A 16363-nucleotide genomic window follows, 5' to 3' on the forward strand; every position below is an offset into this window, starting at 1 on the left:
TTTAAAATTAGAATTTTTTAAATCATAAGCAGTAATAAGGTAGGAATGACCTTTAAGTTTGATTTTTTTTTTCAACTAATGAGCCAGTTAAGGGTTTTTGTTGATAGTTTTTTAATGCAAGTTTATATTTGTTTTAAGATCATTTTTAGTATCTTCCTCACTGGAATCGTCAGTTACAATAGTTCTAATTGTTCAGATATGCTAGATTGGTAACAAAACCCATAAAACTCACTTCAAAACACACTTCAGGTTTTAAGGGGAAAGAGATCAGATTTCATGCTTTGAGGCAGAAGAAAGATGATACTTAGTTGATCTGAAGTGAGAAGTACTTGACTAACTTACTCTTTTTTTATAATTAGGTAATGCCATTTTTGAGTCAAAATGATTAATAGGCTGTGATTTATAACTTTTTTAAGGTAATTTTGCTTTAGGCAAGGGGGTATAAATTGTTCATGTACTTATTTTCAAAGGTGGTAACATTTTAATAAGGCTCTATATCTGAAAACTTCTAAGTTACTGGATAGGTTTTATTTAGCTAGCAAAATGGATTTTATATTACTGTGACTTAATCACCATCCTACATTAAGTAATACTCTATAGCTAAGTTCCCAACATCTTAGTACATTTTAGATTGAGTTTTATTTGCTATCTAATGAGGGGACAAAATAAAACCTATATAACCTTTTTGCATAACATTTTTTCATTATTTAAATTTTTCTTGACTCCTAGACAAATACATCTTTATGCACAATTTTTGAATAATTAGAAAATTATCAAGAAGAAATCCGGAATCATTTGTCCCCAGCCAGACATAACTGCTATTAATATTTTAGGTACCCCTTTTGTTTGGTATGTTTGTCTTAGTCTTTCATGTTGTATTTAAATACATCTTTTTTAAAAACACCATTGAGATTGATCTCTTTTCCATTTTGATTGTTATTGATAAGATTTTTGTATTGGTGATTATAGTGAGTGATGGTGGTAATTGGAATTTATGCAGTATATAAAATTTGAACACACACAGTCTATCTTCATAGTCTTTGGATTTAGCCATTATTTCATGTAACTGTACTACAGTCTATTTAACCATTCATGTTTCATTGAATATTTACTTTATTTTCTACAGCCTTTTAAATTAATTTTTGTTGGTATTTATGAGTGTGACCTTAGGATAAAATTCTAGAAGTATATTTTCCAGTTAAAAGATTGTATAGAGATTTATGTAGTTATCAAGAACTATGTAACTACTGCCTATTAACACAAACAGATTATTTATAGACAATGAACAATCCCTGAAAACCTAATATTCACTTTTAAGTCAGACTAAACTTTCAATTAGAAAGGTGCTTTAAGTTTTCTGTTTTTCTGTTGTTGATAGGGTGAAGGACTTGTTTTCAGTTTTTTGCTAGGCATGTTATCTTGGTAAATGTCTTATACTTTCATGTTTCATCACTGATTACTATGTTCAGGTTGCTTAAACAAAATAATACGTATGTTATTAATATTTTCAGGCAAAGCTCACAGACAAATGCAAAATTAGAAACTCAAGGGTCAGTTCATTCATATCCTTAAACTAATCAAAAGTAACTAAAGGAATCTAATGAACAAATAGGAGACAATGCATTGAATTGCTGCTACTGGATACTACTCCAAAATGTTAACAATGATTTCACTGGGCTCGTGGAATTGTTAGTAATTTTTTTCCATTTTCTGTGCTAATTTTGTATAATTTCAGTATATAATTTTAAATGCCAAAAATAGTTTTGGTCACATTTTCAACATGCAGAGCTAAAATACAAGATTTCTTTATCAAAGAACATTTAAAATTCTTTCATAATGCTAAAATTAACTAAGAGTATAATTATTAACTTCTGTTGTTAGATATGACACAGCTACACATTTTCAAACCTGATTTGTTATGTACAAATGAAGTTCTTGAGCAATAAGTAGACTGTGATATCACTTTTTTCATGTTTGATTGATTATTTATTGGGAAATACATGTTAAAAAGGTTTGCAGAACAACTCAGACATTTCCTCTGCCTCAGAATTAATACAGGGAAAAGGGACAAAGGGAGGAGAATAGCAAAGTCTGTGTTTGTTTTCTCTACAGCCTGAATTATTTTATTGCTTTACCTATATCCCTTTGCCTCTACAAACAAAATTGCTATAGTAGTCTTGGAAAAAGAAAGAGCTAAACAATCTCTTAGCATCCATAGGAGAATAATTATTATACCAACCTCTGAGAGTGAAACAGTTTTCCATTGTACATTAAACTTTGCGTGGGATACTTTATAGATGATGCAGGTGACCCTCTGGCAGCACAATACTAAAAGCATTGAATGTGCATCATATAACTGCTATAGACAATTTTTTTAAAAGGTGAAGATCATGCAAATGTATGTGCAGTATTTGTACATGTTGTATATTAAATTTTCTACTCTTGTGAAAGATATTTGGCTTTTCCCACACCTAACTTTAGATTCTGTCCACATCCCCATAGTAATTGTTATTTTTGTTTGTTTGTTTTTTAAGGATTATAATCCAGTAAAAAAAATCAAGACTTGACTAAGCCTGGAAACATTTTACTTTGCACATCCAAATTAAGGAAATGTTTTGGTTATTATTAATTTTACCTATAGAAGTGGTACAGATACTCTTCTTGGAAAATAACAGTAAAATTTTTTTCTTAATTAGATTGGCAAAGATTGGTAAATGATAATGCCCAATGTGGGCAGATGTGTAAGGAAATGGTCTCTCTGTCATGTACTATTTCATACATTTCTAAAAATAAAAGAACTCTTCAACAACAAAAAAAATCTTCATTCACAAAAGAATTAATTTTAATAAGTTAAAAGTTCAAAGTACACAAAAAGTAATTCCATAATGAACCTCTTTGGAAAAAGTAAAAAGTAAAACATATACATTCATTCATTTGTTGGAACAATTATTGTTCTTTTGTTCATTCTCAAAATTTCTTGTTTGTAAAGAAAATAATGTAATTTTTAGTGAGACAGAAATTATCATAGAAATTAAAATAACATACAGATATATGAGTGAAAGTTGTGATAATGTCTACTCTTGGTGAGAATTTGGAGTGTTGCTTGTGTATACGTGCATTGTTAAAACCAACTTGGAAAGTAATTTTTATTATGTAAACTGGACCATATGTATATCCTACAATCTAGCATTTCCACTCTTGGATATATTACCATAAAAACTCTTGTACATATGTACCGTGAGGGTTGTACAAGAATATTCTTAGAAACATGTTGAAATAGCAAAAAATTAACTGTTTCATCTTAGGCAAGTTATGTAGTTTCTTTGATCTTTAGTTTCTACATATGGAACAGAGACATGATAATACTATCTACCTCCAAGGGTTTGGGGATTAAATAAGTTAATGCATATAAAAGTACTTGGAACAATGTCTGTCTGATACATAGAAAATGTTCAATATGTGTTAGTTATCATTGCTACAGAGGAGTAAAAATAAGAGCTATTGCTGTAATGTCCCAAATAGCATGATATCAATCAAATAAAATTCAGAAGCATCTAAAACTACAGTTTATGGATAATACCTTGTGGGAATACTGTAAGGAAGAGGAAGAAAATGAAAAAATAAACTTGACGATACTGTTTACCTGTTGGCATTGCAAGTGGTAGATACGGGAGATGTTAACATGGAAAAACGCATTGGAGTTACTTGTGTTGGTTATAGTCTCATATTGGGTGACAAGTATACATATTTCATTATTTTTATGCTATTATATGTATAGTCCCTTATAATATTTCTTTAAGGAAATATCAGTGGTTTGGTATATATCCTTCCTGATATAAAATTTAAAAATACCTGTCCACCTATCAATTAAACAGATAGGATCATGCCATACTGACAATTCTGCACCTAGCTTTTTCACATTTAACAATATCTTGTGAGTGCTGCATACAGATCTTTTTAATATCTGCACAGAATTCTATCATATATTTATATCATAATTTTTTACCCAGTCCTCTACTGATACAGCCATATGATTTTTGTCTTTTTCGTTGTTAAAAATAGAGCTACCGTGATTATTTGTGTATATATCTATCTATATACCTTCTCAAAGAAGAACTGTACTACCTCCAACAGTGTAAAAGTATTCCTATTTCTCCACAAACTTTTGCTAACATTGAATATTTATCTTTTCCATCTTTCTAATCTATATAGAAAATTGGCATATTTTGATGTCTTTAACTGAGGGAAGTTTAGCATCTTTTCATATACTCATCGTCTGTTTTTCCTCTATAAAATAAAATTGAACTTATATTCTGTACATCAGTGTTTCTAGGGGGAAAGGGCCCATTTCTGTGGATTGTGTAAATTACGTATTTTATGAAAGTGTCCCTCAGACAATACTGATTGTCTTTCCTCTACTCTCCAGTATATGCGAGATTTCCCAACACAGCTTTATAATGGGAGACCTCGAAAGGTTCCAAGTAGAAAAATCAGTCTTTTATATTGTTATAGTTATAATACTGCTGTAAATAAAACTATATATACTATTTAACACTAAACATTTCCCACATAGTAGATACTATTCATAAACCTAATTTCAAGTGACCACTTAATACTGTTAACTGGGCATACAGTAATTTACTTAACCAATTCCTTATTTTGGGACATTAAGGTTATTTCTTCATTTTCGTTATTAAAAATAGTTCTGAGAAAAATATATTGTGCCTAAATCTCCTGTCACGTAATACTTTTTTTTAACTAATTTCAGGAAGTGGTTAAAATATGTGAATATTTTAAAAGCTTTTGCTATATATTACTGAAATGGTTTTTCAAAATGGTTGTCGCAGGTTTTATTCTTGTATATAGAATTAGCAATGAAAGAATGACCATTCATCACCACTTTTTTTTAACTATCAATTTAATATACTTCTAAATTCATAACTTGCTGAAAGATACATAATTAAATAGTAGGAAAATATTCTTTTTAGTTTAGGATTCTCTAAAAATGTTTGTTTTCACAATTCATGCATAGTATGTGCCTTATTATAGATTGTAGACTGCATTCTCAAACAGTGAGGATTATTGTTTTTTGTTTTTACAATATCAGACATCCGAAAGATGTTTTAGTTATTTTATTAGCTGAGACCCACTTAGGTATATAGTTGAATTCACTGTGCGATATGAAATACTTCTAGTTAATGGGTTAATTTCAGCTATTTTGGTTAAAACTTTTAAGCAGAACTAAATCATTTGTTACCCAAATATACACATTTTTATATAATGACAAAACAGTAAACATCTTTTGTAGTTTTTAATCCTTTGAGAATCTTAACTAACCCTGAGATTATTAATATGAATTTTATACCCAATTTATAATAAAAAGAAATTGTGGTTCAGAGGAGAAAATTGCTTAAATTTTATTACCTAGTTGGATGAGACAAGGTTCCAGCCTAAGCCCTTATTCTCATTCTTTTTATTCCTGGTGTTTTCTTCTATTCAGTTTGCTTAATTTTTGACAAGTACTTGAATTATTTGTTTTGAGAACTCTCTGGAACAAATAAGTGTGTTTTTATTCTTCCAAATTTTGATCATGCATTTCAAAAGAATGTATGCTGGATACCAGTATTTAGCCAACTCCTTTCCAGTCATTTAGCATTAACTGTCGAAACACATTTGGATAACTGTTATGAAAATTAGCTTAATATAGCAATTAACTAACTGGGTTTTACATATTTAGTTTTAAGTGACAGTAGATTCTCAGACATATTTGAAGTTTAATATCTTCTTCCCTAATAAAATAATGACTTTGAATTTTCAGAATATTTTCATAGGTATTCTCATCTCACTAAGTTTTTATGATAATCTATGTCATAAAAGAGTATAGGAATTATAATTATTTGATAATTGAGACAACTGGGTTCCAAAGAAATTAAATGTCACAAGGTTACTTTGTTTCAGAGCAAAGACTAGAACTTGAATTTATAAATTTAAAGGATCTTAGACATTAATGAACTTTATTGCTTAATTTTAGAAGTAACACCAAAATTATTTAATTTTTTAAAATTTTATTTTAAAAACTTATAAAGTTTTGTGCCTTTAAAATTTTTAGCCCTATTATGATTTCTCTAAATTATTTTAGAATGAACCAGTGGAAGTGTTTTCTGTCATTTTTGCTTGGCTGTCACTGTTTTTTTCCCAAATAATTGTAATAGGAAAAGTTACATCAAATAGTTATTTCATTTCTTTAAAAAAGAAAAAAGAAAAGAAACAATTAAAATGCGTGTAGGACCTTTCATTTTGTAGTGTGCTGTTTCCCTTATTTAACATTTATTTCACAGGAATTATTGTTTATGAAATTTTAAAGGCAACTCTTTACTGACTGTCATTGAGCATATCCCCTACCTCATGTGATTTTAATATTTCTAAATAATCAGCAAGTTCAGGCTACTTGATTGATTCATTCATTATTCAAAAAGATCATGGACTGCTGTCTTTTTCTGATCCCCTCTATCACATACGATAGCACAGTCCTTGTTACATGCCTTTCTTTTGACTTGCAAAAGTTTTGTTGATTTGTATTTTCTTCCTAATGTTTTCTTCATTTTCTGTGTATGATACCACCTTTAGTTATAATTAAAAGCTTCATTATAATTAGCTCTCTCTCACACGGAATGGTTAGCCTTCTTATTCTTCCTAAGTTCTTTTCTGTAAGAAAGCCTAGTTTGCTCGTAAAATCGATTTAAAAATTTTTTTTGAAATTTTACTTTGATTTGGCTCAGAATCATGCACATTTGAATTTTGGGAGTTTCTATTCATTGCGATGGTGGTGGTGTGTTCTGACTGATTTGCAAAATATCTGTTAGAGAGTAAAATATGTAAGTTTTTGTTTAATTTATTTTTTTTATAGTGACATTAGTTAATGAAATCCAGTAAGTTTCAGCTGTACACTTTAACAGTAAGGCATGTATATATTTACACTATTTGTTCACCTCGCATAGTTGGATTTCTTTCTGTCACCACATATTTGACTCCCTTTATCCCATCGACCTCCCCCCAAGTATCTAATTTTTTATTGTTTTTTATATTCTGGCAACTGATGATTTGGGAATTATTCTCATTAGGCAACTGAAGAGGATACTCCCAGTACTCTAGTGAAAGATCATCTTTTCCAGCAAGAGACAGTTATTACCAGTGAGCCTTATAGAAGCTCAAGACCTTCTCCCTTTGAAGATCTGAACGCCAGAAGAGTCTACTTGCAAAGCCAAGCCAATCAGGTGAGAAGATAATTTTCAGTGTATTATTCATATGAATAGAAATCAGATTTGTTAGACAAGAACATCGAAGCCATCTACCCTTTTCCAGACAAAATGAACAACAGTAGGAACCTAGGAAAATATGATTTATAATGAATCAAATCCAGACAGCTACTTTCTCTGTGTCCTCATGTGGCATAGAGAGAGAGAGAGAGAGAGCACTAAAGTGAGCATACTCTGGTGTCTCTTTCTTATAAAGGCACTAATTCTATCAGACCAGGACCACACCCTTTATGACAACGTACTTTCTAAATGCCTCATCTCTCTAAATACCATCACACGGGTAGTTTTTCATACAAATTTTGGCAGGACATAAACATTTAGTTCATAACAGGAAGCAACATAAATAAAAGCATGCACAGTCTAGGGAAAAAAACAATGTGGAGGGTAGAAAAGAGGAAGATAGGATGAAGACCCAGATTGTTATGTTTTTTATGTTCTGCAAAAACACCTGGACTTTATCTTGTTTGTTGCCCCACAAATCTGGGTACATGGTCACATACCAGAAGACACAAGAAACCACAGTTTTATAAACACAGTGGATTTTTATGGAGTGTCAGTTTTACTCAAAAACAAGAAATTCCCAAGTGGTGTGTCAGTGGTGGGAATTTTCCTGAACACTTGGTATTGGTCTTCTTTTTCTCCCAGTTTAGTCATTTGATGGAAGTAAAGGAATACTTATATTGTGAATTTATACTTAACTGATTACTAGTGATATTGAGCAACTGTTTTTCATATGCTTCTTGACCATTTAGAAATTGTTTTGTGAAGTGTTATTTTGTTTTTGCACATTCTTATATTGAGTTGTCTTATAATCATTCTTTTTATTTTACAAATAAGTTCTTTGTTGGATTTATATATTGCAGGTGTATCTTCTATCCTGTGGTTTGCCTTTTCAGCCTCATAGTAATGCCTTTTGCTGAGTAAAAGTTTTAAATTTTAATAAAAGCAACTCAGTAATCTTTTCCTCTATTGTTAACGTTTTTTTATGTGCTGTTTAAGAAATCTTTGGGTACCCTCACCAGATCATAGAGATATTTTATATTGTCTTCAGAAGCTTAACTATTTTTCCTTTCATTTGATCTTTATAAATGGTGTGAGATTAGGTCAAGATCTCTCCACAACCTGGGGAGCCAATTGATCTAGCATCATCTAGTGATAAGTCCGTGGTTTCTAAAACTGCATTGCACTTGTCACATGACTAATAGGATCTATTTCTAATCTTTGTTCTGTTCCCTGAGCATATTTGTCTATTTTTCACCTTTACCAGACTTTTAAAATTATTATACAGATTTATAGTAATTCTGGAATCTGGGAGTTATGTCCTAAAACTTTGTCCTTCAAGATTTTTGTTGTTTGATTAATGACTCAATGTATGGTCAAGTGCTAGTACTCTTGAAATGTGTGTTCTTAATTGTTGGATGCAGTGTTCTTTATATATATTAGATCAGGTTTGTTGTTGGACATCTGTTTGAATTTATGTTCAAATTTTATATATATACTTATACTTTTTTAAAAAATTTGTCAGTAACTAAACAAGGTATGTTTAAAAATCTCCAACTAGGATTGTAGAATCATCTTTTAATTCAATCAACTCTTGCTTTTCATAGTCGTTATACATTGCATATAATATTGCAGTTGCTCTATCTTTTTTTGAATTGGATTTTTTGCAATTATGAAATATCTTTCTTTATCTCTGGTAATACTTCTTGCCTGAAAGTCTGCTTTGTGTGATGTTAGTATGGTTACATCAGTTATTTTTTTGTTAGCACAGTACATATTTTCCCATCCTTTTACTTGGAACATTTCTGTATCTCATATATATATATATATATAGTCTCTTTTCAACCATATATAGTTGGACTTTTTTTCTCTAGGTGTCTTTGAGGTTTTTGTTCATTTACTTTTACTACAGTTACTGATAAATTTAATTATAAATCTATCATCTTATTTGTTTTCTGTCTGTCCTATTGATTCTCTGTATATTTCTTCCCTTCTTCACTTTGCTTATTTAACTACTTAATTTTCCTCTTTTTAAATTAGTAATACAGTTCTATATTTTTATTGATTATTCTATATTAATTATTCTAAATATTATAGTATGTGTCATTGGCTCCTTAGAATTGATTTTTTTTTAATTTAATTTTTTTTTTTTTTTACTATTTCCTGGACAATGCAGGAATCCTATAATACCTTAACACCATTTATCCCTCATTTACTTTTTGTGGTTTTGTCATGAATTTTAATTCATTTTCATTCACTTTATCACTCTTTATATATATATATATATGAAAAACCTCACAAAATATTATTTTAAACAGTCAATAATCATATTTATCTACTTATTTATGAATTTTTATATTCTTCAACCCCTTGTTTATTACCATACTTCCATCTAGTATTATTTGCTGTTTATTGCTGTCAATCTCAATTTTTGTTTTTTTTTGGAAACATCTTTTATTTCCTCCATTTTTGATGGATGTTTTGCTGACTATTGTGTCTAAGTTAACATTTATTTTCTTTTAACACTTTAGAAGATGTCATACCATTGTCTTATAATTTTCCATCATTGCTATTAAGAAATACTGTTTTTATGTTCGGCTTTGAGCTGTTTGATTTTGCTGTGTCTAGATAATATGTTATTTATCTAGTTTGGGTTTATAGAACTTCCTGAATCTGTGCCTTTTTATATTTGAACAGATTTAGAAATTTCTCCACCAAGTGTCTCTTCAAATAATATTTTTAGATCTGAGATTTAAGAGGAGAGATCAGCATTGGAGATAAAATTCGAAAATTGTCATTCAAGGATGGAAATTAAAACTATGAGAACAGTTAGAATTACTTTGTTAAAAACAGTGTTCAGAACTAGAACACTGGGATATCTAAATATTAAAAGACAGTGAGGTAAAGAAAAATGGTCACACAGGTAGGAGAATTAGGGAAGGGTAATGTTTCAGAAGCCTAGGAAGGAGAGTTGAAAGGAAATGATAGAGTAGTTAATGTCTTGCAGTTAAATGACCCAATAAAATTTGAATTCATCTCTAAAACAGTAATTGGTAACAGCACAGTTTTAGTGGGATTAGGAGACATTCATGACAGGAGAGGAAGCATATTTCTTTTTTATGGGCTCCTTTCAAAAAGTATGACTATAAAGTTCTTTTTTTTTTAGAGCTTAGAGGTGTGTGGGGCCAAGGAATGAAAATGCTTATAACTTGAAGGAATAAAGGAGAGAAGATAAAGATTTAGGATAGAGAATGATAGAGTAGAAGAGCAAAGGAGGCTAACAAATAGACGGGTTAAGGAGGTATCATTACTTCAGCCTTTAAGGCCAAAGAAAAGTTTATTTAGAATTACAGGTTTATTATAAAGGAGACAAATTTAATTAAATTTAGTCTTTATCAATTCAGCATTGTGGACCCTAGCATTCATGGATGAGCCTAAAATTTAACTTTTTTTTTTTTTTTAAATCCTAAAGACTTGAATAGGATTAGGGGGATGCGCAGTTGAGAAGAAAATGAAAAACCTTATAGATTATCTGGGAACTTTTCTAATAGCAACTTTCAATACAGCCATACTATGGCATATAAATACAGTTTGAAATATTCAAGTCGAACACAGATTGTGAAAGGTTCTTTGCTAATAGATCTGATTAGGTTATTAAAGGTTGCAAGAAACATATATTCTCAGGCTATTTCAAGATGGTTAGGACTTACTGTAAGCACCTGGGCAAATACAATGATAAAAGCATATATTCAGACAACCTCGCTGTTTCTCCCAAAATTGCAACTTTACTTTGGGTTATCTGTTGGTTTTCCTTCACTCGGATTAGTTCTACTTACCAGTATTTGTTGTTTCAGTATATAATTTATTCATTTGCTCAGGGCAGAAATTTAAATTCATCCTTACTCATCCTCTCTTCTGACACCCTGCCTAACCAGTCAGCAATTTCGTAAGCTCTACATTCAAAGTATATTTCTTGTTCTCTTACCTCTGTAATTTCTTACGTATTTCTACCCATCTTACCCACACACATCTCCAATTTCCACATAGTAGCCAAAGTAATTGTTCAAAGATATAAATTAGATCATATCACCAACCTGCTCAAAACTTTCAAAAAGTGTATAATCTCATTTTAAATAATATTCAGAGTTTTAACAAAGCTACTATATAGATGATTTCTTTCTTGGCTTCTCCAGATTTATTTTTTATTAATCTTTCTCACTGTCTCAAATACCCCGAATTTCCATGTTTTAAATGTATTAAGAATTCATCTGTGCCTCTTTCCTCTATTTGAAACACTTTCCCCCCAGGTCTTCATAGAGCTAGTTTCTCACTCACTTCAGATCACCTCTTCTGTGAAGCCTTCCCTGAGCACTCTAAATAAAATAGCAGCCTCTCCATTGCTATATTCTTATTCTCCTTTATTTTTTTTCATAATACTTATTACTTCCGGACTTTATATATATTTTTTCTATTTGTAATTTTTTGTTTGTTCACATTTACTGTAACTTAGAAGTTTCTGAAACAGAGTAAGCATTCAGTAAACATTTGTTGAGAGAAAATGAATAAATGCTAACAGCTTCACCTTGGAAGTGAAAGGTGTTTTGAGTCAGCTTATTCCTAGTCTTGTTATCATTCAGTATTGGAAACTTGGTTAATTTAAGATCATTTGGTCATAAGTAACAGATCCATTCAAACTAGCTTAAGGGAAGAAGACTATTTCAATGACAGAATGGCATTTCTCAGAATTCATTTTAAGAATAAATAGAGCTAGGACTTTTGGGAACTGAAAGGTATTAGGTAACTTTTCTCTTTTCCCACTCCCTCTCCTCTCTTCTGTTCTACCCACACATACCCCATGTGATCATCTATCTTTGTTTCTCATTACACATCTGTTTCATTCTTTTTCTCTATAGTTTAGGTTCTTTGTTGCCTCAGCAGTTTATAAACAGTCATGACTATCAGAATATCAGGCATAGCCCTTTAATCTACATGATATTCCAACCTAGAGTTACAGATCAGATCAGAGAGAGTTTGTCCACCCAGCACTGGCAGAGCTGAACACTAAACGCCAAGAATTGCAATAGAGAAAGATTGGCTATTTTATTATGAGTGGTGCCACCCAGGAGAACAGGAAGCTAATACTCAAAAGCCTGAACTCCCTGATCCAGGGTTCAGGGCAGGTTTTTAAGGGTCTAAGGGAAACAGGTATGCAGAAGCTCTGATGGGGCAAGTTTTAATTAGAAGACTTTGGAGCTTGGCCATTTATGGTAAAGGGCATCAACACAAGATCTTCTGAACAATGGATCTTTTGCTTCAGGACAACAGACTCTTTGTTTCTGAAAGGGTTTTAGTGTTCAGGTTCTATTTATGTCCTGCTCCTTTGGTTCTGGTGGAGTACGGGGGAGACTTTGGTTCCGGGTCTAGCTGGAGGTTAGTGTTCTCTCCTCTGCACATGCTTCAGCTGCATGACTTGTAATTTCAGTCTGTTGTTGCTGTAAAGCAACTTGGTATCATGTTGAAAGAGGATAGGACCATTTTGAGCTGGTTCTGTGGTTATACTAGATCCCTATTCTATAAACCAGCGTCATACTCTTATAACAAGAAAGCTGATTGGTTCTGCTTAGGGCAGGTTTATATAGCTCACAAAGCTGTCCATTCCAAGATTTATAGGATAGACAGATTTTAGGCAGAGAGGAGATAAAATGATACACACTCCACCCAACATTGCCACTTTTAGAGAAAGCTATTGTTCTAGTCTATCTTACAAGCACATGGCCTGCCTTTGTGTCAAGTGCTACATCCTTTACGGCTGGTTGAGAGGAGAATTGCATGGCTAATCAATGGCAGCCTTTGAGGAAGGAGATGCTTCTTGCTGCTTTGTACAAATTGGAGCTGTGAGTTTTACATGTCTTGCATAGACTCATTATGCTGCCATTTTTCTTTAAGGTTCGTTTACTTATTTTACTTAAATTGGGCATTAGGGGAAAGTTATTCCCTGGATAGAAGTTTTTGCAGTAATGGGTAAGATCTCACACTTTAGATGCAGGCAGATCTAATTTTACTTACAGGCTTTTTAACTTAAAATTACAAAGCTCCTCATATGTAAATAGCAATAATAGTAAGATTCCCATAGTGTTATTTTAGGAGTTAAAAAAAAAGTCATTCATATTGATAAGTATATGATACATATACGTTTGATAAATTTTCAAATACCTATATATCAGGCCTCTATTCTAAACCCTGGGAAGCACTGTGAACAAGGATATGAGCCCTAGTCTCATGGAGGATGTAAATGCTAGTGAGGAAGATAAACAATAAGTTTAAAAATCAATACTATTTCAGATAGTAATAAGTGCTATGAAACAAAGTAATGGGAAATAGAATAGTAGGGGGACTTATACAGGAATGTAACATGATTGGGGAAAGCTTTTGAAGAAATATTTATATGCAGATATATGAAGTTTCAAAATGAAACAACCATATGAAAATCTGGGGGCAGGGAGGGGCGGGAATAATCCAAGCAGCAGCTTGGTATTTTAGAGAAACAGGCTATAGTTTAGGGAATTAAGGTGGTAATACTACAAATTACAGTTAGAGAACTTAGTAGTGTTTAGATAATGTAAGCTATCGGGAAGACTTGGAATTTTGTTCTGGTGTTAAAGGGAAGCTATTGGAAGGTTTTTAATCTCTAATAAAGGTCTAATTTGCATTTTTAAAACATGGCTGCTCTGTGTGGAGAATGGACAGAATATGGTCATGAGCAGACTTAATACCAGTTTAGAAGGCTATTGTTTTTGTCTAGGTAAATGATATTGTGATTTGGACTACGTAGAGATGATGAGAAATGGTTGAATTTGGGATAAATTCTGGAGGAAGACCTGAAAAAAATAAAACCACATGATAATAGATTGGATATGGAATATGAGAGAAAAAATAGTCAAGGGTGACTTATGAGTTTGAGGTCCAAGCAGTCGAGTAGGTGGTTAATACCATCATCTGAATGAAGATTGGGGAAGAAGACTACCTTTGTTACCACCAATACAACACTGCTACCACTTCCTGTTCTTGTCAGAGAGCATAGAGTAAGTGATTTGCCTAATATCCAAAGGTTGTGTGTTAGAAACCATGGACATTTTAGAACAGGTAGCTGCCTATATTTATATTTACATTTCATGATTAAATAAACTGTCATGATTATTAGTGGCTATAAAAGACATGGCTTGTCCTGACATTCAGCATAAGAAGATATAAAATCTAAAATGTCCAGAAAAAGTAGATAAAAAACAGGAGTTGACTTGTACTTTTAAAACAGGAGTTTTAAAAGTAATTAAAATTAAAAATTTAAAACTAAATTTGAACCAGAAACTGAGAAATTGAGGATAAAAAATGATAAATATTTCTTAATGAAGAATAGATGGAATATAAAGTAAAATCCCCAAACTTGTGTGAATCGGGAAATTAAAAGTATAAAAACTTAAAGAAAAGTAGCATAAAAAGGAAAAAATAAAACCAATCATTTAAAGAACAAAATTCTCAAAAACAGAGCAATAAGAGGAGAGATAAATGATAATTTAAGCTAAAAACAATGAAAAGAAAAAAGTAAATTTTCTAAACATTGTAATGGTTTGAAATAGTCTGAAGAGATAAAGTTGAAGAAATATATATGTCCTAAGATACTACTTCTAATTTCGTTGTTACTGCGCTGCTTACAGGACAGAGCAAATAGTTAATACATTTTATTGTTGCTGTTGTTGTTTGTTTATGTAAAATAAGCCATACATTCCTAACTGGTATGGAAGTTGACCTCTTAAATCTTTAGGGTTCCTTGACAATGATTACATGATGAGCTTTCCTCAGTAGAGAGCTAGCAGACAGTCTTGATAAGAACACTTGCTATTTCAGCCTTTGCCTCGGCTTAGGACCAGTAATTGGCTTACTCTCAGAGGGTATGTGTGTGTGCATGTGCACATAGATATGCTCGTGAGCATATGTGTTTTTTTGGGGAGGGGACATGATAATTGGTCTGACTGGTGGGTCAATGTGTCGATCTGGCTTAAGGACAAACCTAATTCTACAGATAACATAACTCTGCTGATTTTCTTCTGAGTGAATTAAGAATCTGTAAACATTTACCTTATTTATGATCTTACTGGGTTACAGACTCAGTAAGACATAGATAAAATACTAGTAAACATCAGTGGTGTTTATTTTCCTAATGAGGAAGGAAGGAGGAGTGCAGTTCCATGGCCAGAGTAATTAAAGATTATAGTTTTTTAACCCTCTAGGAACTGAGGGTCACTCAAGGAAAATTGGTTTCAGCAAGAGTCACAGTAACAGCATGGATCCTGTTGTCTAATTTTTTTTGACAATCATCCTTAGTATTTCTTGTGATCAGATAGTTTTAAATTATTTATTTAACTAAAGTTGTACTTTTCCTACTCACATCAAATTTTATAGCACCTTTCAGTTTCCTGTCAGCCATTTTTGAAACACATTAGTTTTGTTATCTATTGCTTAGGAGGATTTATTTTTCTCAAAAGACAAGACTCTTGTTTCTTTGATAATGTTTGATTATCTTAATTTGTTGTTCTATTCAACAGACAAAAGAGTGTCTATTCCTTTAGAATGTTAGAACTGAAGTTTGTACTGATATACTTGATTTTTTTTTTTTCCCTCTAATATGTTACAGAAGAAACAGTATGTGAAATGGCATAATAAACCTGTTGTTATTCCTACCTGGTGTTTTTCATTAACTTTTATGGAAAATAAAAATATTACTGAAAGCTATTGAAAGCAACACTCATTCGTGGAATCATTCTACTTTTGGGGGGTGACTTTCATTTCAGAATAGCAGTTAAAGTGTTTATGTGTTTTTGTGTTTAATAATTTATTCTTCCTCTGTAGTTGTCTTAAGAAATCGAGAAGACTGTTAAGGAAATTTTATAGTACTTTGGTGCCTCACTAAGTGCTTTTGAGTTCAATATTTCATTTGAGAAAAGCTAATATCTTTAGTTCTTAAAATCAGTGAAGAAATTAATGCATAGAAT

General features: G+C 31.6%; 1 protein-coding gene across 2 annotated transcripts in view; it reads left to right on the forward strand.

The window, feature by feature from the left end:
* The window catches only part of SPRED1 (sprouty related EVH1 domain containing 1), a 97924-nt gene that overhangs the window by 63943 nt on the left and 17618 nt on the right, over positions 1–16363 (forward strand). For both annotated transcript variants that reach the window (XM_016152171.2, XM_016152170.2), the window contains one exon: positions 7122–7274. In XM_016152171.2, coding sequence (XP_016007657.1) covers positions 7122–7274 — 153 coding nt within the window. The remainder of the gene's footprint in view (positions 1–7121; positions 7275–16363) is intronic.

This window comes from Rousettus aegyptiacus, unplaced genomic scaffold (assembly GCF_014176215.1).
Source record: "Rousettus aegyptiacus isolate mRouAeg1 unplaced genomic scaffold, mRouAeg1.p scaffold_m13_p_3, whole genome shotgun sequence".
Lineage (NCBI taxonomy): Eukaryota > Metazoa > Chordata > Mammalia > Chiroptera > Pteropodidae > Rousettus > Rousettus aegyptiacus.